The following is a 22528-nucleotide window of genomic DNA, read 5'->3' on the forward strand; positions in this document are numbered from 1 at the left end:
CCCAGGTGGCTCAATAGTAAAGAACTCGCCTGCCAATGCAGGAGACACGGGTTCGATCCCTGGGTTGGGAAGATCCCCTGGTGGAGGAAATGGCAACCCACTCTGATTCTTGCCTGGGGAGTTCTGTGGACAGAGGAGCCCAGCGGGCTACAGTCCATGGGATTGAAGAGTCGGACATGACTTAGCAACTCAACGACAGCAGGGCTTCTTGACTATTAGAACCATCTGTATAAGAAAGATACAACCTGCCTCCCCAACCCCCAGCACACAGATACCTCCTCCTGCCCCTGGAAAATGAAATTCCCTCCTTGTTTTTACTACCACTGTGGTTAAAGCCACACGGGGACATCGCCACCTTTGGCTGTGTGGTTCCCTCCTTCGGCATGTGGGAAGCTTCAAAATGCCTTGACCTAGAGGCTGAACCCCCTCCAGCCCCCCACCATGTGCCCCTGCAGACTTCGGGTCGGGGGGTGGTGGGGAGTGAGCTATACAGGGAGCTGGGAAGGCGTCTCCCTTTATTCCAGGTCAAGCACAAAGATCCGGGATCAGGAACACCCTCCCAAGACTGGAGACCGGCCTCTAACTTTCCTGAGCTGGTTGAGCAGGCTCTGGCTTCCTTTCTGGAATCTGTGGATGCACTGGTTTGATTCAGCTGAAGGGAGGGTTAGGAGGAGGCCAGAGAAGCTGGAAGCTGAAAGGAAACCCAGCATCTGCCCAGCACAGGACACCATCCTACTGGGAATGGCGGGGTGTGGGGGCTTCCCCAGCTGCCCTCCCTCTTCCAGGAACCTTCGGGCATGGCACCGCTGGCTGCATCATTTGGGAAGAGTCCTTGGTGGCAGGTACAGGAACCTGAGGCCAGGCTGGCCAGCCAGGCAGGGCTGCCCGTCATTACGTGGGGCTCCCTGTGGGGGCCTGTGTCCTTGAGGTCTCAGGGGCTACTGCATTCGGGACCTCAGTAACTGAAAATTTTGTATCAAGAGAACCGGGAAGCCCCCCCACCACCACTCTCTGCACCAGCTGAGGAGGGGAAGACTGGTGTGGGTGGGGGAGGTGGGTGTTGCTGGGCTTCAGAAGCCTGAGCCAGGAGGCAGGCAGCTCTCTCAGGCACAGCACAGATGCTCCATGAGCACCTGCATTTATCAGGGGCTGAGGGATGCAGCCAGGGAGCCCACAGGAAGCTTCCCATCTTGGGCTTTGTTCTCTGATTCCCAGATCCCGACTTGGTGCTTACTTATAGGAGGGCATGCCAAGGTCGTGGAGAGAAGGGACGGGGTCCTGGCCTTGAACTTCACCAGGGAGTGAGAGGGTGCTATAAACCACAGCCAAAGGTGCTGATGTCCCCATGTGGCTTTAACCACAGTGGTGGTAAAAACAAGGGCACAATTCATTTTGCAGGGGCAGGAAGAGGAGTCTGTGTGCTGCATGTCAGGGAGGAAGGTTGTCTCTTTCGATACCAACTCTGGGCCTTTCCAGATGTCTCCTGGGGGCCTGCCCTGCCCCACGTGTCCTCAGATTCCCCTCCTGTCTTGGAGCGAGCCTGTGAGCCTCAGGGGCTGGTTTCCAGCAAACTGTCTCAGATGTTTCGTCCTTTTGAGGGCAAGTTTGGACTCCAGCCCTGCCCAGCCCCACAGAACGGGGGTTTGGCTTATGCTACCAGCTGCAATGTCCCCTGGTGAGTTTTGGGGAAGGCTTGCCCCAGGCAGCTGCTGAGGCAGGGGGGTCGTGGGGTTGCTGGGCAGAGCTGGAGAGCAGGAGGGGCCATCTGTGCTGTTCCCTCTCTTGGACTTGCGCCCTGCCAACTTCTCCTGGTCCACTGGGCACCCTCAGGGACTCTAAGCCAGATGGTCTGAAAGGTGGCCACTCCTGCGTCCTTCAGGGGACTAGCTGGGCTGCATCGGGAAATGCTTGGATGTTCCAGGGCAGGGAGAGCCTGCAGGGGACCATGGCGTGGTCCTCCTCTGGGGGAGGGAAGACAGGCAGCTGCCTTGGAGGCCTTCCTTCTCCCAAGATTAGGCCCACTTGGTGTGGCCAGCACTGTCTCCTCAAGGCATCACCAGGAGAGGGACCAGCCTTGGGTCTGGAGAATCTTCTAAAGATAGATGAGGGGTTCTGGCAAGGGGCTTGGGGGACAAGGTCAAGCCGGTAGATAGGATCAGCAGCCCTCGGCTCTTTGCTCTTGGCTGACAGTTAGAACTGGACATGGAACAACAGACTGGTTCCAAATAGGAAAAGGAGTACGTCAAGGCTGTATATTATCACCCTGCTTATTTAACTTATATGCAGAGTACATCATGAGAAACGCTGGACTGGAAGAAACACAAGCTGGGATCAAGATTGCCGGGAGAAATATCAATAACCTCAGATATGCAGATGACACCACCCTTATGGCAGAAAGTGAGAGGAACTAAAAAGCCTCTTGATGAAAGTGAAAGTGAAGAGTGAAAAAGTTGTCTTAAAGCTCAACATTCAGAAAACAAAGATCATGGCATCCAGTCCCATCACTTCATGGGAAATAGATGGGGAAACAGTGGAAACAGTGTCAGACTTTATTTTTGGGGGCTCCAAAATCACTGCAGATGGTGACTGCAGCCATGAAACTAAAAGACGCCTACTCCTTGGAAAGAAAGTTATGACCAACCTAGATAGCATATTCAAAAGCAGAGACATTACTTTGCCAACAAATGTCTGTCTAGTTAAGGCTATGGTTTTTCCTGTGGTAGTGTATGGATGTGAGAGTTGGACTGTGAAGAAAGCTGAGTGCCAAAGAATTGATGCTTTTGAATTGTGGTGTTGGAGAAGACTCTTGAGAGTCCCTTGGACTGCAAGGAGATCCAACCAGTCCATTCTGAAGATCAGCCCTGGGATTTCTTTGGAGGGAATGATGCTGACGCTGAAACTCCAGTACTTTGGTCACCTCATGCGAAGAGTTGATTCATTGGAAAAGACTCTGATGCTGGGAGGGATTGGGGGCAGGAGGAGAAGGGGACGCCAGAGGATGAGATGGCTGGATGGCATCACTGACTCGATGGACGTGAGTCTGAATGAACTCCAGGAGTTGGTGATGGACAGGGAGGCCTGGCGTGCTGCGATTCATGGGGTCGCAAAGAGTCGGACACGACTGAGCGACTGAACTGAACTGAGATGGACGGAAGCTGACAACCGCTGAGTTCCACTTGGAAATTCCATGACCCGAGGGCCTGAGACCCCACCAGCCTCCAGAGAAGACTTAGCGGGAAAGGCTGAGCCCGGAGGGGACCATCCCGTCTATCACTGGAGCTGTGCAGAGCACCACCTTAGCCCTGGGTGCTCCCTGGCACTTTAAAGGGTCCCTCTTGGCACCCCCTTTCCCCATGACATCTCTCCCCACAGGACCAGGAAGTGGCAGGGACAAGGGATATGCTGACCGGCTCCCACACACTCCTGCCACCATGTGGTGGGCCCCAGGCTCTCTGGAAGGCCCGGACTGAACCCAGAGCCTGCCCAGAACTGCCCCAGGGTCCCCACCTAGGGTGAGCCTTGGGCCTTCCTGCAGGTGAGAGGCTGGGCAAGAAGCAGCTGGGAGGTATGGATGGAGGTGGATGTGCAGAGTCTACACAGGCACAGGCTTCTCGTCAGGCACGGTAGTGCGGGGACAGTGGGTCACAGGCTCTATGTGTGCTCATGTCCCCCACCCTGGGAAGTGAGGGCCGCCACCAAGCCTCCCTACCCCATGAGCGCTTTGCTGCCCTCCTACAGGGGAGGGCAGCTCCCAGGCCTGACCACACACAGGGGACCCAGTGGCAGGGTCGGGGAGGCAGAGTGGTACGGCTGGCTGGCTGGCTAGGGGCCTCCCTGAGAAGGCAGCATTTGGCCAGAGGCTGAGTGAGGGACTGAGTCCAGCCTGGGGGCAGCACATCCAGCCTGAGGAAGCAGCAGCAGCAGGAGCTCTGAGGCGAGCAGCCCCTGGGATGAATGAGGCTGGGGGTGTGAGCCAGCAGGAGCAGGTGACAGAGATTCTGGAGACAGCAGTCACGGGGAGCCCTGCAAGCTGGGTGAGGCTCAGCTGGGACCCCCAGGTCATATGCTGAGGTCCTAATCCTAGGACCTCAGGGGGTGACCTTGTTTGGAAATGGCTGTGGCAGGTATCATTCCTTAAGATGGGGTCATACTGGAGTAGGGGGGCCTAATCCAAGGTGAATAATGTCCTTACTAAAGGGGGAATCTGGACACAGAAACGCACATGGGGGAGCACCATGTGAAGATGAAGGCAGAGATCAGGATGAAGCTTCTACAAGGTAAGGAATGCCCAAGGTCGCCAGCAAACCACCAGAAACCAGGGGAGAGGCTGGGGACCCCTTCTCCCGCACAGCCTCAGAGGAAATCCACCTCGCCAACACCTCGAGTTTGGACTTCCAGCCTCCAGCGCTGGGAGGCAGTCTTTTGTTGAAGCCACTGAGTTTCTGGTACTTTGTTACAATTGCCCTATAGCAAAGGAACACAGGTCAGTTCTGAGAGATACGGAAGCCATCGTTCAACAGAAAGATGTCCTGTTAGAACGCCGTCACCTGGCAGGTATGGGGAAAAGAGACTCATGATTTGTGCAGTTGTCAAGGCTGCCTGAATGGCCAGAGAGAGCAAGAGAGTGGCTCTTCCTTCCTTGGGGGTGGGGAGGGCATGGTGGGCTCCATCCCAGCTCTCTGACCCTCTGCAGGGGGCATCAGTCTCAGGATAACTTCTGGGGGTGCAAGGCCTTCTTTCCACAGACTATCAGCTTTTCCTAGAGGACAGGGAGGGACATGTGTCTGCTCCGCGTCCCCAATCCCTGTGAGAGTGTTAACAGCCTCAGCAGGGAGGCCAGAGGTCTCCAAGCAGCAGGAGGAAATAAACTGCAAGTGGCAGTTGACACTTTGTCTGTTGACAAAATCAACAGAGAAGACAACCTTTTTTTTTTTTTTCTTTTCTCAAACCCTGGGCTGATAATGACTCAACAAACCAGTATTCAAGTCAATTGTTTTATGGTTGGGGATGACCCACCTTGTGCCATTCTATCTAAAAACTGCACATTGTGGAAGAGGGGCTTGGTGAAATTCCCTCAGCCTTGAGGTGTCTCTCTTATCTGATTAGCAGCTTGCAAATGGAGAAGGTGATGGCACCCCACTCCAGTACTCTTGCCTGGAAAATCCCATGGCGGAGGAGCCTGGTGGGCTGCAGTCCGTGGGGTCGCTGAGAGTCGGACACGACTGAGCGACTTCACTTTCACTTTTCACTTTCATGCACTGGAGAAGGAAATGGCAACCCACTCCAGTGTTCTTGCCTGGAGAATCCCAGGGACGGGGGAGGCTCGTGGGCTGCCGTCTATGGGGTCACACAGAGTCAGACACGACTGAAGCGACTTAGCAGCAGCAGCAACAGACATAAAACACCTCGTTAAAAACTAGCAAGCGGGCACTCTTTCTGTCCCCTTCTGATGTCTATGTTAGAAACTTTTCCTGTTTCCATTATACTTTAATAAAACTTTGCTACAGAAAAGCTTCAAGTGGTCAAGCCTTGTCTCTGGCCCCGGATCGAATTCCTCTCCCCCAGAGGCCACAAATCCTGGCATAGCACACGGCTCGCAACCACAACCTTTCACCTGCCCAGACCACAGTGAGACCTAGAGGAAACTGGGCAGCTGAATCAGGAAGGCTGGGTGTCAGCTTTGCCTGGTTGTGAACCCAAGGAAGACCAGTTGTAAGAGAAGCCCTCAGCCCGGGAACAAAGTCATGGAGGGCCGGGACGATGGGAGCAGCAGAGATGAGTGCTGAAAGGAGGAGCCTGGGCAAGTGGCTCCATCATGTTCAGGGACAAAGGCTGCATTTGATGAACAGACGCAGTGTCCCAGGACCAGAGTAACAGGACCGTGCCTGGGGTCAGCACTGCAGGCACTTGGCCATCTTGCCTGAGCACAAATCCCAGATCAGTTGCTTCCTAGCTGGTGATTTCTCTGCCCTGTGACTGAACTTCTCTGTTCAGTGACTGAATTTCTCTGCCCTGGTTTCTTCAGCTGCAAGATGAGCACATGCTCAGTCATGTCCAACTCTTTGTGACCCCATGGACTGTAGACTGCCAGGCTCCTCTGTCCATAGAATTCTCCAGGCAAGAATGCTGGAGTGGGTTGCCATTCCTTTCTCCAGGGAATCTTCCTGACCCAGGGATCGAACCTGGGTCTCCCATATTGTAGGCAGATTCTTTACCATCTGAGCTACTAGGGAAGCCTGTCAGAGTCCTGGGGAGGACAAAGTGAACTTGCCTGGGGTAGACACACAGTATATATTACAGGATTGTTACTTATTACATTTTATCACCACAGCAAGGATGCACTTGGTACAACAGGGTGGTGGTGGGATGGGGGGGCATGCGAGGAAGAGTGGCTCAGGGAGGGTTTGCTCCAAAGCCTCAGATACTCTAGAGACTGAGAGTCTCCAGAGCAGGACAAAAGCTGAGTGCAGAGCCCCAGGCTGACTCTGACTGCAGGTGGGGGCTCACGGCCTTGAGGCCCACAGGTGCCGTCGCCCAGCATGCCTCGTTACCTTGTAAAGCAGGCAAAGCCAAGAGTGGCCTTGGTAGGAGCAATGTTAAGAAGCAATAATGAAAAACGAACAGCTGGTGTGGGCTCTGGAAGATTCAGCTTTGACATCTGCCACAGAAGCCTGTGACTGGTCCCGGCCTCAGGCTCTGGTGGTAAATAGGGGACATTCACCACCTACGGGGCCTGGATTCCGAGGATGGAAGGAACGCTGGCTTTTCCAGGCCACACAGTGCTGGCATGGCTTCATTTGTGCAAAAAGGAAGAGGCATCTCACTGAGTCAGAGGCTGTCCAGCATGCCCAACTCAGGCTCTTTAAAAGCTGTGACCCCGCAACCCCCGAGACAGACCCCCTTCCCCACAACCCCCACCCTCGGACTCTAGCCCCTCTCTGGTTCAGACAAGTCACCTGACAGAAAGGCCAAATGTTCAGGCACTGCTCCCTTTGGAACCTACCTTGCATTTTCCCACCTGGAAAATCACTTCTGTGATTTTTGAAACTTAAAAATCTCATACGATAACAACTGTTAACTAACTAAGCAATGAGAAATTCCTGGCCTGAGAGCCAGCTGCACATGGAAGGGCTCTGGCTTGGTGGCTGCTCTGCTTGGGGTTCAGAGCAGATGCCACAGGGCGAGGAAGGGGGTCTTCTTCACCCTAAGCAACTGATGTCACTTTGTTCAGCTACCTAACTATTTACCTCTCTCTCCTTCCCTGTCTTCCTGCCTCCCTTCCATCTCTCATCTATCTTCAGCTAAGGAGCTATCATCTATCCATTTATCTCTGTGTATCTATGTGTGTATATATGTATCTGTCAAACATCTACCTATCTATCCATCTTGTTCTTGTTCAGTCTCTCAGTCGTGTCCAGCTGTTTGAGATCCCATGGACTGCAGCATGCCAGGCTTCCTTGTCCTTCACTCTCTCCCAGAGTTTGCTCAAATTCATGTCCATTGAATTGATGATGCCATTCAACCATCTCATCCTTTGTCATTCCCTTCTCCTCCTGCCCTCAATCTTTCCCAGCAGCAGGGTCTTTTCCAATGAGTCGGCTCTTCATATCAGGTGGCCAAAGTATTAGAGTCTCAGCTTCAACATCAGTCCTTCCAATGAATATTCAGGACTGATTTCCTTTAGGATGGACTGGTTGGATACCCTTGCAGTCCAAGGGACTCTCAAGAGTCTTCTCTAGCACCACAGTTGGAAAGCATCAATTCTTTGCCCCTCAGCCCTTTTTATGATCCAACTCTTACATCCATACATGACTACTGGAAAAACCATAGCTTTCGCTACACAGACCTTTGTTGGCAAAGTGATATCTCTGCTTTTTAATATGCTGTCCAGGTTGGTCATAACTTTTCTTTCAAGGAGCAAGTGTCTTTTAATTTCATGGCTGCAGTCACCATCTGCAGTGATTTTGGAGCCCAAGAAAATAAAATCTCTTACTGTTTCCATTGTTTCCCCATCTATTTGCCATGAAGTGATGGGACCAGATGCTGTGATCTTACTTTTCTGAATGTTGAGTTTTAAGCCAACTCTTTCACTCTCCTCTTTCACTTTCATCAAGAGGCTCTTTAGTTCTTCTTCACTTTCTGCCATAAGGGTAGTATCATCTGCATATCCGAAGTTATTGATATTTCTCCCAGCAATCTTGATTCCAGCTTGTGCTTCATCCAGCCTGGCATTTCACATGAAGTACTCTGCATATAAGTTAAATAAGCAGGGTGACAATATACAGCTTTGATGTACTCCTTTCCTGATTTGGAAACAGTCTGTTGTTCCATGTTCAGTTCTAACTGTTGCTTTTTGACTTGAATACAAATTTCTCAGGAAGCAGGTCAGGTGGTCTGGTATTCCCATCTCTTTAAGAATTTTCCACAGTTTTCTTGTGACCCACCCAGTCAAAGGCTTTGGTGTAGTCAATAAAGAAGAAGTAGATGTTTTTCAGGAACTCTCTTGCTTTTTTGATGATCCAGTGGGTGTTGACAATTTGATCTCTGGTTCCTCTGCCTTTTCTAAATCCAGCTTGAACATCCGGAAGTTCACGGTTCATGTACTGTTGAAGCCTGGCTTGGAGATTTTTGAGCATTACTTTACTAGTGTGTGAGTGAGTGCAATTGTGCAGTAGTTGGAGCATTCTGTGGCATTGCCTTTCTTTGGGATTGGAATGAAAACTGACCTTTTCCAGTCCTATGGGCACTGCTGAGTTTTCCAAATTTGCTGGCATATTGAGGGCAGCACTTTCACAGCATCGTCTTTTAGGATTTGAAATAGCTCAACCTACCTATGTATCTTTATATTATCTGTATATTTATCTTTCTATTATTTATTATCTCTCTATCAACCAACTGGGGCTTCCCTAGTGGCTCAGATGGTAAAGGATCTGCTTGCAATGTGGGAGATCCAGGGTTCAATCCCAGAGTGGATAAGATCCCCTCAAAAGCTTTCATGTGCCACCTATGAACTTAATAAGATTAAATTTCTTTTAAAACACTCTGCTATTCATACTTTACAGGAGATATGGGTTTCCCAGGTGACACAGTGGTAAAGAATCTGTCTGCAGACGCAGGAGATGAGGGTTCCGATCCCTGGGTAGGGAAGATCCCCTAGAGTAGGAAATAGCTACCTACTCCAGTATTCTTTCCTGGAAAATCCCATGGACAGAGGAGCCTGGTAGGCTAGAGTCCATTTGGTTGCAAAGAATCAGACATAACTGAACACACACACACACACACACACACATCAACCAATTAGCTATATATCTATTATCTATCAATTTTCTATCCATCTATCACCTATTATCTATATAATCTCAATTTCCCTAAATACCTATAACCTATCTTTCTATCTTCTACTGATATCTATCTATCCATTACTGTCTATCTTTCTGTCTCCCTATCTATTGTCATCCATCTGTCTTTTTTTAATCTTATCTATCTTCTTGCCCATCATTATACACATCCTCACGATTTCAGTTAAATCCCCAGCCTTGCTCTGGGCACTTCTAGGAGGCAGGCACTGTTCCTCGCTTACTCCCTTGATGCAGAGCTGACAGGAAAACACACACAAAGAGGCACTTAATGAATGCTTCTTGATGGTAAAAGTACTGAGGCCAAAAGCTGAAACCACTGACAGGTTTTGAAGGTCAAAGCCAAGGGACAGTGTGCTGGTGGGAGCCAGGCCAAGCATCTGTCTCTCCCACTCCAATTGGGCACGTCCTATGTGGGCCAAGGGTCGCCTTTTCTAACACAACCTTCTCCTCCAAGTACAGAGGGATTTTGGAACCTCATCCATCTGAATGAGCCTAATTAGTTGGGCCTTAGTTTAAACATGTTTTTAAGCTTTAGACTCACCCCAAACTTCTTCCATCCCCATCGGCTGACACCCATCTTGCCTCTTTCCCTATGCTCTGCAATGTCAGGTGCAAGGTGAGGAAGTGGAGAGCTGTAGTGACCAGGCAATGAAGGGCAGGAGCCTGGCTGCCTCATCACGGGACTTGGAGGGGGTGGGTCAATTCACAGGAGGAGGGAGGCACCTTCATGGATGAAGAGCTGTAACACTGCCTAACACAAAGACACATGAGCCGATGGTCTCTGAAGGAGTGAGAGATGGGGTGGAAGAGACTGACCACTGGACCGATGGACAGACAGACAGCTGGCTGAGGTATGGGACAGACAGATGGATAAAGGATAAAAGCTGAATCTAACACACAGAATAGAGTTTTTTTTCTGAGTAGAACTTATATGAGTCAGTATACTTGGGGGCATCTTTTGGCCCAATACTGATCTGTCCTGTGTAAACGGTCTCTCAGAGGTTAGAATGACAACATAGCCCACGGTGTTGGCCAGTGAGACGTGAGGAGCCTTGGCAGTAACACGAGGCCCCCACTGCACTCACCTGGCCTCCGTGTCCCTTCCCGGGGTGACCAGTGGCGGCTCCCATCCTTTCTGGGCTGTTCCGCGCTGCTCTCCCTGCTCTCACCACTGGGGGCACTGTTGCCGCCTGCGGGCGGAGCGCCCCCCGCATCCATGTCCTCCGTGTTGCCGGCGCCCGGCTGGCCCGCTGCGTCGCAGTCCTTCCGCACTCTGAGAGGAAGAAACGCTTCAAGGATTCTCACCAAACATGTCTAATTCCCCTAGACGCCCCATCGCATCTGTGTCCAAAGCAGGACTGCAGACCGCACTGTACTGGTGAGAAGCGATGGAGATGCAGATGGGATGCAGATGGAAGGAGGGGTTTCTGTTCCCCAAACCTCGGTGACTGATAAATGAATACACCCTGCCCGGATGAAGAAGCCCCTCAGGGACTGATAAATGAATAAACCCTCCCCGGATGAAGAAGCCCCTCAGGGACTGATAAATGAATAAACCCTCCCCGGATGAAGAAGCCGCGCGGTCTCCACCATCCACAGGGACCCTCAGCTTTGAGGTCCGACAAACAACCCTGTTCAGTTCAGTTCAGTTCAGTCGCTCAGTCGTGTCCGACTCTGCGACCCCATGAATTGCAGCACTCCAGGCCTCCCTGTCCATCAACTCCTGGAGTTCACTCAAACTCACGTCCATCAAGTTGGTGATGCCATCCAGCCATCTCATCCTCTGTCGTCCCCTTCTCCTCCTGCCCCCAATCCCTCCCAGCATCAGAGTCTTTTCCAATGAGTCAACTCTTTGCATGAGGTGGCCAAAGTACTGGAGTTTCAGCTTTAGCATCATTCCTTCCAAAGAACACCCAGGACTGATCTCCTTTAGATTCAGGCAAAACAACTAAGAATTTGTTCCAACTAACCAGGAACAGGAGGAGAAGGGGACGACAGAGGAGGAGATGGCTGGATGGCATCACCGATTCAATGGACGTGAGTCTGGGTGAACTCCGGGAGTTGGTGATGGACAGGGAGGCCTGGCGTGCTGCGATTCATGGGGTTGCAGAGTCGGATACGACTGAGCGACTGAACTGAACTGAACCAGGAACACTGTTACCACCGGGTGAGGAAACTTATTCGACGAGAGATGAGGGCTGGGGGCAGGATGGGGCAAAGAGGCTGTTTCAAGCCTGTTTTTTGCAACAGATGTGTAACAAAGACCCGTAACCTCAGCAACTTTGCAAGGACTCAAACCCAAGTCTCAGCCGGTGGATGGAAGTGGAAGGGAGAGAGACTCTCATCTGATGACGTTTCCCATTGAGTCATCATCTGAAACGGCTTGTTGAAACAAAGGGTGTGTTGGAGGACATTTGGGCACGGCAGTTTTCATCACAGAAGGATGGGCAGACAGTGAGATCCCTACCAGAAGCCTCGGAGCTCGCAGCCCCACCCCATCCAGGTAAATAATGCCTTGGCCGTGAAGACCCACCTTAACCACTTGGTTCGGAGCCACGCCCTGATGCTGTCCAAGGTGACCGGTCCGCTCCAGATGTTCTTCAGCTGCCTGTGGGTCCCCAGGTAGGATGTGGTGAGTGGGGAGACATACATGGGGTACCCCAGGGGCTGGTCACAGGAGGAATTGATCAGGTTCCGGAGGACCTGCTTGTTGTTCTGAATGCTGCCGCGCTCGGGGTTGCGGTTGCGGAGGAAGATGAGTTCTTGCTGCTGCCCCGCCCAAAGGCCGCGGACGCATTCTCTGTTCACCTGCAGCGTGGGGAAGACACGGGGAGAAAAGTGTATGGTGGGGCGGAGAGAGAGGGGGGCTACAGACTGTTGGGTCTGAGTACCTGCGGCCACTATGCTTTGGCCTAAAGCTTTCTTAGTGATGTCTGAATGGCAGCAAGGTGGATATGATGGCATTTTCATGCGGCCATGGAGATCAAATAAAAAGGAAAGAAGGCTTTGTTTCAGCCCGGTGATTTGAAGCTGTATGAAGAGAATCTCTGAGAAGGAAATTATCCGGCCCAGGAACAGGTTATGAGAGGGAGGTTTGGAATCTTAGAGAATTAGAAAGTCTTTAAGAACAAGCTAGATCCTGACCCCACGCATGTCTAGCCTACCAGGACTTCTTGCCAAAGCCATCACCTGCACACCAGCATTTTGAGTGGGAAAGGGCCCTGGCAGAGATGCACTGCCTGTCCGGGGCCACCCGCCCTGCATGCTGGCCAGCACTGCCCGCTCCCCCTGTCCCCGGGGAATGTGGCTCTGGACAGAGGATGTTGGCCCAGGGGCATGGGGTCTGTGCCAATCCATGCTACCGTGTTGGGAAAAAAGTTCGTTTAGGGGGGCTTCTTTGTTGGCTTAGTGGTAAAGAATTCGCCAATGTAGGAGACTCAGGTTTGATCCCTGGTCTGAGAAGATCCCACATATGGAAGAGTAACTAAGCCCATGCACCTATGCTCTAGAGCCCAGTAACTGCAACTCCTGAGCCCATGCACTGCAATTACTGAAGCCTGCAAGCCCTAGAGCCCATCCTCCACAGCAAGAGAAGCCACCCCAATGAGAAGCCCTTGTATACCACAACTAGAGAAAGCCCATATAGCAACAAAGACCCAGTACAGCCAAAAATTAAATAAATATATATAATAAATTATTTTAAACAAAAACGTTCATTCAGGTTTTTCCTGAATGAAAACCCAAATGAACTTGTTGGCCAGCCATATATTTCTTCTCATGTCCCCCTAGGCGGGAGGCTGGTGGCAGCCGGGAAGGACGGCTCCCATACCTTGATCACTTTGAAGCTCAGGAAGCTTCTGTGGAGCATGAGGACCTTGTACTCATCCGTGCCCTCATCTACCACGTGCCTCAGGGTCAGCAGCTCCTCCTTGTTGGCCAGCACGGCGCCCCTCCAGGCCGGGTCACCCTCATGGCAGATGACCACTTTCTTCTCAAAGGACTGGATGGCCTCGTAGAGGACTGCTGGGTCTTCGTACTCGTCGGGGCAAGTGAACTGGTCCTGGGGAAAGAATTTATCTGTGGGTCGGGAGGACCACAGAGCTGGTCCTGGCTTGCTGTGCACACAGCAATGAGGCCAATGCCTGGTGCAAGGTCAAGTCCACTTCCACATCGCTCAGCCCCGCTGGGTGGATGGAAGGCACCTCACTATCACAGTGGCCTCGGGGCCCATAGAGCTGGTGGCATAGAAGCCTAGGACTTTTCACCACAGCGTGGACACTTCTGATGTCATTTTCTCCGGCCAAGTCCCCTCTTCCATGCTAGTGGGAGATCACCACCTCCTAGGGACTCTTGAGGGCACATCACCATGGGTACCATCAAAAATAGGCAATGCCTCAATGCTTAGTTGCTGGGCCTCCCAGATGGCGCTAGTGGTAAAGAACCTGACTGCCAGTGCAGGAGACAAGAGATGCGGGTTTGATCTCTGGGTTGGGAAGATACTCTGGAGTAAGAAATGGCAACCACTCCAGTATTCTTGCCTGGAAAATTCCATGGACAGAGGAGCCTGGAGGGCTACAGTCCATGGGGCCACAGAGTGGAGGGGACTCGACTGAGCACATACCACACATACACACACACACACACACACACACACACACTTAGTTACTAAGTCAGAAGCCCACTTGTCAGAATTATGCTGAGAAGGGGACCATGTTTTTGAAAGGTCATTTTCCCCCTAATGTTTCAGGATTATACTTTAAAAAAAAAAAAAAGGAATACTTACCTGATGCAGCTTCAGGGACATCCTGAGAGCTGGGACGACAACTTTGTGCAGCAGGTCGATGTCTGCGAACACCCACTCATCTCGGGCTGTTATCCTGAAGTCACCTTTGAAGAGGGCATGGAGGCCATATAGGAAAGAATCCAGGCTGCGAAACAAAGTTTGTTTGTTCACATGGAGCAAAGGTGTTCAGGCTCCTGTCACCCTGAACTGGCCCAAGTCTCCCCTGTGACACCACAAGGACTTTACTGTCTTTAGGTTGATCTGGCGGGGGTCCCACTGAACACCTGACCCTGCGGCCCATGTTCGGACCCTTGTGACAACTGCTGTAGTGATCACCATCAAGAATAGCTGGTGACACACCAGATCTCGGAGTGTGGGGGTAGAAGTCTTGGTCAGAGCCAGCCTGCCACATCCATAGGCAGAGTGAGTGTGGAGACGCAGCCCATCTGGTCCAAGAGCCCTGGAAAGGCTACACATCTCAGGAGGGAGGCAGGGAGGCCTGGGGAAGCGTCCAGGCCCTTCTGCTCGTCCTCTTTGTTTCCGGATGGCACTTTTGGACTATGTGACTCGTAATGAAAATTGGATTCTCTCACCATATGGAGACAGAAAATGACACCAAGTGAAATCTCAAATTGGCTGTTCAGATTCTCAGAGTATACCAGTCTCCCAGTCCCACCCTTTTGTTAATGACTAGTGGATGAGACACGATTTGTTGTTGTTGTTCAGTCGCTAAGTTGTGTCCAACTCTTTGTGACCTCGTGGACTGCAGCACACCAGGCTCCCCTATCCTTCACTATCACCTGGAGTTTGTTCAAACTCATGTCCATTGAGTTGGTGATGCTATCTAACCATCTCATCCTCTGCTGCCCCCATGACAGAGGGGCTTAAAGTGAAGGACCAAAGGATTTCTCAGGTTTTCCAGGTTTTTATGTTTCTGGGCTTTTCTGCTTTGCCTTCATTTCCTGCGTGTAACTACTACCTGGATGGAGAGCAGAGAGGCACCCAAGGGACACCTTTCATGGTCTGGGCCCATTACCTTTTGGATCAACACACGGTTTGGGAAAGCGATTCATCCTATATTATGTGGAGGGAAAGAACTGTTCTTAATCCTTTCCCTCTAGGTCCATTAATACACTTGGCAGCCACCTCTAATGAGTCTGGCTTCTAACATCCCTGAGTGGGACTGGGCGGCTACACAAGAAACAACAGCCCTGATAGGATTGAACTGGGACATAATGAGCCAGGAAGTGTGTGTGGAAGGGACTTTCTGAGGATGGAGCTGAGGAGGATTTAAACGACCTGGCTCACCAAGCAAGACTTTGGATTCAACACAGAACATTAGGCCCGCATGTCAGGGAAATAGTTCCTCTGACTGCTATTGGAGCACGTGATTGCAAAATGCACCACAATCGTTAACTTCCTTCCAGAACTCCATTGAGAGGGATGCTGAGGCTCAAGGTCAGAGATGACTGTGGGAAATGGGTCTAGGCAGGTGGGGCAGGTGCCAGAGTCTTGAGGAGCCCAGAGCCTTCCAGGAAGAGTTTCAGGAGGCAGCCGTCCTGGACAGGCTGCCCCCACACAGAACAAAGACTTCCTGGGGCTGCCTGTGGTCCTGGGAGGGGAGGGGTGGATGGTAGGGCAAGGATGCAACAGGACAGGGGAAGGGAGGGGAGCTTTAAAACAGTGCAAACTGCTGTCATTGAAAATGGTCCAAAATGCCCCTGTCGTCAGATAGCAGTAAGTACTAAAAAGAGGGCTAAAAGTAGGTGGGGTTTCTTCTAGAAAGGATTAGAAGCATGCCAGGCTGCTAGCACACAGGTTTAGAGAAATCACTCCTCTAGATGTAGAGCTGAGGACAGTGGCAGAGGGAGATGAAGGGACCTGCCGAGATGCCTAGGTAGATGGAAGAGAACAGCCAGGCATTCAGCCCATCCTTTGACGGCATATGCAAGGCAAGCACAGACCTGATTCCCCAGTCTAGAAAACGCCCTTCCACGGGACCTCGATAAGTGATTGGAGCCCATTTCAGGCCCCTACTGACAGAATGATAGATGCTTTACTGATCATTTCTATTTTCAGAAGAAAATGACACATTATGAGACTTACTGCTATTACATTAAAATGAGTCTCAATGCACACACCTATCTATGAAACAGACACAGAATCATGGGGAGAGAGAACAGACTTGTGGTTGCCAAGGTGGGGGGGGAGGGAAGAACTGGAATTGGGGATTAGTAGATGCAAACTAACATATATATATATAGAGAGAGAGAGAGAGAATGGAGAAGCAACAAGGTCCTATTGTATAGCACAGGGAACTGTATTATCTTGTGATAAACTATAATGGAAAAGAATATTTAGAAATGTATAGATATATACACTTTTCTGTATAGCAGAAGTGAATACATTGTAAATGAACTATATGTCAATGACAATTTTTTTTAAAAAATGAGTCTCCATGCAGAAAACAAAGCCTGAATTAGAATTTAACTAGATTGAGGGTACTACCCTTAGATTGTGGGGCATTACTCTTAGTATCTTAAAGATACAGGCATCTTAAATATAAGGTGTTTCATTATCTGCCTTTTATCTTCAGGAGAATGAGGAGGAAGAAGGCAGAGATGTGATGAGCTGGGAAGCTCTGAGGAGAGGAGAGGTCTCCAGGTGGCCCCCACGCATTTCTGATTTGCAGAATCACCAGGCTTTATTCTGTTAAGACTCTACTGAGAGATGACAGGCTCCCACCCCGAGGCCAACAGCTGGAGCAGGGAAACAGGGTTACACCTGAGTTATTCAAGGTTGGCCTTTGTGGGGACTAGAACAGCCAACACTTGGCCCCTTTGTGCTATCTTTATTCAGAATATTGCAGTTTTTTGCACAAATGTGGTGCCATGTAAGCCTAGGCTCATCTCAGTGCTGTGGTCCAGTTCTCTACATGTGGATGTGCGTCTCTAACACATGACTACACTTGGGCCAGGTTTTTTCTGGAGCCTGCCCTGCCCCTTCCCCACACAAATGGACAGGGTTGCCCCTGCGCTGAGGATTGTCTGGTGACACACTCTGGGACCAGCCTTCTGCACCTCTTCTGCAATGTTAACCCACATTCCACACACTTAGCACTTGCATAATATCTCACCATCATAAGTGTGTGTACGTGTGTGTGTGTGTGTACATGCCTGTCCATGTGTGGCTGCATATTTGTGTGTATGTATGTGTATGTGTGTGTATATGCATGTACATGAGTGCACATTTGTATATGTGTGTGCTTGAGATGAGCACACGTTTATGTGTGATGTGCATTGTGTGTGTGTGCGTGTACAAGGGTGCATGTTTGTATGTGTGCACGTGTGTTGGAAAGGACGATTCAGCTTCTGCTCAGAGTCACTCCACACCCCTAGCAGATACCAACCACCACCAAGCTGAGTCTCTGTGACACTCTGCTTGAACTTACTCCTGTTCTTTCTGGTTCCTGACCCTGTTGCCTATTCTATGATGACATAACCATTGGTGGTGAGTACAGATAAGAGGTCGGGGCCATCAGCACTTAAGCACAGATGTACACAACCTTTCTGGAAACAGTTATTTTCTGGCCTGAAGCTCTGGCTGTTGCTTGCAGCCCTGGCAGAAAGTCTAGCTCCATGAAGATGATGCTTTAACGGGTCCCGCCCATTTCAGCATCCTCGCCCATCACCTTTCACAGAGCAGGACAACTTGAGAATGGCCAGCTGAAGTGAAAGCTGTTTTCACTCCTGTTTCACTGTTTTACAGCATCTTTCTTTATCCATAGAGGAGTCCTCAGGGCTCGAGTCTAGCCAGATGTTGCCTATGACCCTATCCAACTCAGCCCAGTTCTCACCTGCACCCTCTCTCACTGGCTCTCAGTCCGTGGAAATTCTGGCCCCTAGGAAACATTTGACAATATCCAGAAACATTCTGGATGTCACAGCTCCTGGCACCCAGTGGGTAGAGGCCAGGCAGGAACGCCTAGGACAGTCCCCCACAACAAAGAGCCACACAACCTAAAATGTGAATAATGCTGCTTCTGAGAAACCTTGCCCATTATGATTAAACATACAGACTTTAAGTTCTAGACACTGGTTTATTATCTTGGATCCAGTGTTAATGACTCTTGGGATTCAGGTGGAAACAACTCTAATGCTGGGATAGTTTCTGCAGGACTCCCAGTGGACTCTCCAGAAGGATTGATATGTTCAAGTTAATGCCCAAACAGGCTCATATACTGTATGTTTACAGATGGGCATCGTGAAGAGCCTTCTGCTGCAGGGCACTGCTGTACATGGAGCCCTCGGAGAACATATGTGAACAACTGTGATTTGCAGGCTGGGTTTCCCATGCTTACTAATTAGTAATGGAGATTCTTAGACAGTGAGTTCTTGGTTATCTAAGTTAGTATCCTGGCTCAGAGAGCATCTCCACTGTGGGAGAGGCAGCGTGTTTCATACATGATTCATTCCTCTGTGGGATCCCCCAACCATGCGTGGTTGATCCCATCACTCCTGACCACTAAAGGAGCTGGAAGTACAAAGAGTAATCCGTGCAAGAGGGGATGGTCCTTGGTATCAGTATCCTACTGTTGATAAGCTCTTATTGATCATTGTCCAAAAGCAACTCCTGACGACTAATCTTTGAGTTCTTTAAACACAAGATACATTTTCTTCAGGCGAAAATTACTAAATGTATTTTTTCTGTGGAATGAATAAAAGATCCTCTTTGTTGATCTATTTCTCAGAATTCGTTCAGATTAAGGCTTTCTTTGTATTTGATTTCAATTTTTTCAGCTTTATTGAGGTGTAATCGACACAATTTTTAAGTATTTAAAAGGTCAAAAAAATTAAAATTATAAAAACAAAATTGTATATCCAACTTGAAAGAAAACAAATAAAAAGTACATCATGATGATTTGATAAACATTGTGAAAGGCAGATTAAGGCTTTTGGTTTGAGGATTTCAGCTTCCTTTTTAAAGAAGGTTTAAATATAATTTTTAAAAACTCGGGAGAAATAAGAATTTGTGAACTCCTAAAGGTGTGGTTTTGAAAGATTAATGTTTTATGGGTGGAAGTTAGAGCAGTCTTATTATGTTCAGTACCAGGAAATATAGTAGTTTGTGTACATGAGAGTATTGTAAATATCTGTATTATTCAAGGGCATCTCAGAATTTTAAGTTACACAAATATTAAAACCACTAACACTTCATAAATAATCTTTCAGTGAACATATTGTTTTTTTAAAAGCACCAGCTCTGAGCAACTAGCAGTGAGACAGAAAGGATACCTTACATTTCTCTGGTGGTTTGTACATTACTGAGTGCTTTCCATTCCATCAGCTCAGCTCATTCCCATGGTTGCCTGTATAAGATGTAGTATTAAAATCCTTTCATTTAAGAGGAAACAGGCCAGAAAGGAGTTTAGAAAGAGGATGAGACAGGTGGGAACAGATATTTAGCATCTCATGCAACACTGAAGGGCTTCCCAGGTGGCCCTAGTAGTAAAGAACCCACCTGCCAATGCAGGAGACCTAAGAGATGTGGGTTTGATCCCTGGATTGGGACAATCCCCTGGAGGAAGGCATGGTAATCCACTCCAGTGTTCTTGTCTGGAGAATCCCATGGACAGAGGAGCCTGGTGGGCTACAGTCCACAGGGCCACTAAGAGTCAGACATGACTGAAGTGATTTAGCACACGCATGACATTGAAGGAGCATACCTCCCTCCTGCCACCCACCTCTCCAGGAAACACAGAGTCTCTTTAAAAACATGTAACTGGAGTCATCTTCTTAAAGACTAGCTCAGAGGTTGTATTAGAATGGACTGATCTCTTCAAAGGCTTCAGGTGACCCCACAGTAAAAATACCATGAATGTGTAAGTCTTGAACTATTCCCCACCTTACCTTCCTGAGGTCGGTGATGAGCTATTTTCCAAGGTTTAAATTGGTGTATGTTTCCCTGGTGGCTCAGATGGTAAAGAATCTGCCTGCAAGGTGGGAGACCTTGGTTCAATCCTTGGGTAAGGAAGATCCCCTGGAGAAGGGAATGGCAACCCACTCCAATATTCTTGCCTGGGAAATCCCATGGACAGAGGAGCCTGGCAGGCTGCAATCCATGGGGTCACAAAAGAGTCCGACACAGCCTAGCGACTCAACAACAATAGCACCTACCTCATCCTCTTTCATGCCTTGAGAGAGAATGAAATGTGTCAACTCGTGTCAAGCACTTAGCACTGTTCCCAAAACCCATGGAGTGCGTCATCAATGTTCACTATGATCAGTTCTGATTTTCAGTGAACTGGAATGTCCAGGCAATATGGGCATTAGATATAAACAAAGGACGTTTATCTTGTAGAAACTCAGATAATCATTGGAGAGCAATCACATGGTGAAAGAATCTCAGGGATGTGGTTTCAACTAAATGCCAGCTATATTGAGAAATAATAATTCCCAAGTGAGAAGTAGTTAAAAGACAAGATTTGATGAAAAGCTTTTTAAAAGTATGTTTGGCTTCATGACGTTTTAGTACTTCTGGGCCTCTATTATCTGGTGAAAGATGCTTCTGGAGGCTGCTGGACCGGGAGCAGGCTGGCTGTGGAAGAAACGACCTCCTGGCAACTGCTCAGAATAAAAATAGATTTCCAGAACCGGTTCCCAGTGATTCTAAGCTGGCATGTGTGAGATGGGGTCTGGGGTCTATATTCTGACCAAGATCCCCAAGTGATTCTGGGGCATAGGGAGGTCTGAGACTCAGGGAACCAGAACCTGGATGCTTCCTCAAGACATCCAGACATTTCAGAGAAGCGATGGAGTGGGAGCTCGGCGCAGGACCTGTGCCCCAGACCAGGGTAAGAGAAGGCTTTCCCACAGACGGGGATTCTTAATGGCTCTTTTCTTTGTATTTTCTATCTCTTTGATGAAGTTCTCACTGTGTTCTTCCATTCTTTTCCCAATTTCAGTGAGCATGTTTATGACTGTTACTTTAAACTCTCTATCTGCTGCATTGATTATCTCAGTTTCATTTAATTTGTTTCCTGGGGTTTGTCTTCTTTCATTTGAAAGATATCCCTTTGTCCTCATTTTTGCCTATCAGGTTTTTTGGGGGGGAGGGTTAAATTATATTTTTTTTAATTAGAGTATAATTAATTTACAATGTGTTATTTCAAGGTACAAAAAAATGATTAAACTTTATATATATATATGTGTGTGTGTCATGTCATGCCCAACTCTTTGCAGCTCCATGACTGTAGCCCTCCAGGCTCCTCTGTCCATGAGATTCTCCAGGCAAGAATACTGGAGTGGACTGCCACTGTAGCTCCATGGGATCTTCCCACTCAGGGATCAAACCCATGTCACTTGTGTCTCTTGCATTGGCAGGTAGATTCTTTATGACTGCACCACCTGGGGAGCCCATATCTGTGTGTGTGCATATATATGCATATATATTCTCTTTCAGATTCTTTTCCATTATATTCAACTCTCTCTGCTTGTTTCTATGTATTAGGTATATCAGCTACATCTCTTAACCTTGAAAATGTGACCTTATGTATTAGGTGTCCAGTGGGCCCAATGGCACCGCTCCCCCAGGTCACCAGAGCAGAGTACCCTGTGGGCTGAATGCACCTCCTGTTGTGGTTGGGTCATGATTGCTATGGGTGGCTGATGGGTGGTGCTTGGCCCCAGGTTGGCTGTTTTGAGGCCTGGTTGTTACTGCTCTGGGCATGGTGATATACAGGGCAAGACTCCTGGGATGGGAGCTGCTTTGAGGGGACTGTTGGCAGGTTGGGCAAGGCTGGTCCTCAGAGGACTCCAGGACAGGGTGCATGGTGTTAGCTAAGTAGCAGAGAATGACAGAAATGACCTCAACCAGTACCTGGTGAGCAATGTGGAAGGAGAGGGGGGAAAAGGCACATGCCAACACTTCTGTCCCCTGAGAAAGTCCCACCAGATCCCTTCCATTCAGCATATGTCCTGAAATTAATCAGTGAATCTTCTTGGATGATCCAGGTGTTCTCCAAGCTGCTGCCTCTGTGCTGGGACTCAGAGCAAGTGAGTGTGTGCACAAGCACAAACAAGAGGTGAATCTTGGTTTCCCACAATTCTTGGGCTCTCCTGAATGTAAAATCTGGATGCTGATTTTTGAGCTCCCAACTTGGAGGAGGTCGCCTTTAACCCCACCATAGAGCCACCAGAACTTACACAGGACTGAGGAAACAGACTCTTGGAGGGCACAAACAAATCCTTGTGCCCACCAGGACTCAGGAGCAGTGACCCCACAAGAGACTGACCTAGACTTGCCCATGAGTGTCCAGGAGTGTCTGGCAGAGGCATGGGTCAGCAGTGGCCTGCTGCAGGCTCGGGGGCACTGAGTGTAGCAGTGC

At 49.4% G+C, this 22528-nt stretch overlaps 1 protein-coding gene across 2 annotated transcripts in view; it reads right to left on the reverse strand.

Moving 5' to 3' along the window:
- PCNX2 (pecanex 2) overlaps positions 1-22528 on the reverse strand; it is a 310678-nt gene that overhangs the window by 8353 nt on the left and 279797 nt on the right. For both annotated transcript variants that reach the window (XM_002698790.7, XM_005226237.5), the window contains 4 exons: positions 14143-14287; positions 13189-13419; positions 11893-12167; positions 10445-10632 (listed from right to left, as the gene is read on the reverse strand). In XM_002698790.7, coding sequence (XP_002698836.1) covers positions 10445-10632; positions 11893-12167; positions 13189-13419; positions 14143-14287 — 839 coding nt within the window. The remainder of the gene's footprint in view (positions 1-10444; positions 10633-11892; positions 12168-13188; positions 13420-14142; positions 14288-22528) is intronic.

This window comes from Bos taurus, chromosome 28 (genome assembly GCF_002263795.3).
Source record: "Bos taurus isolate L1 Dominette 01449 registration number 42190680 breed Hereford chromosome 28, ARS-UCD2.0, whole genome shotgun sequence".
NCBI classification, from domain to species: domain Eukaryota; kingdom Metazoa; phylum Chordata; class Mammalia; order Artiodactyla; family Bovidae; genus Bos; species Bos taurus.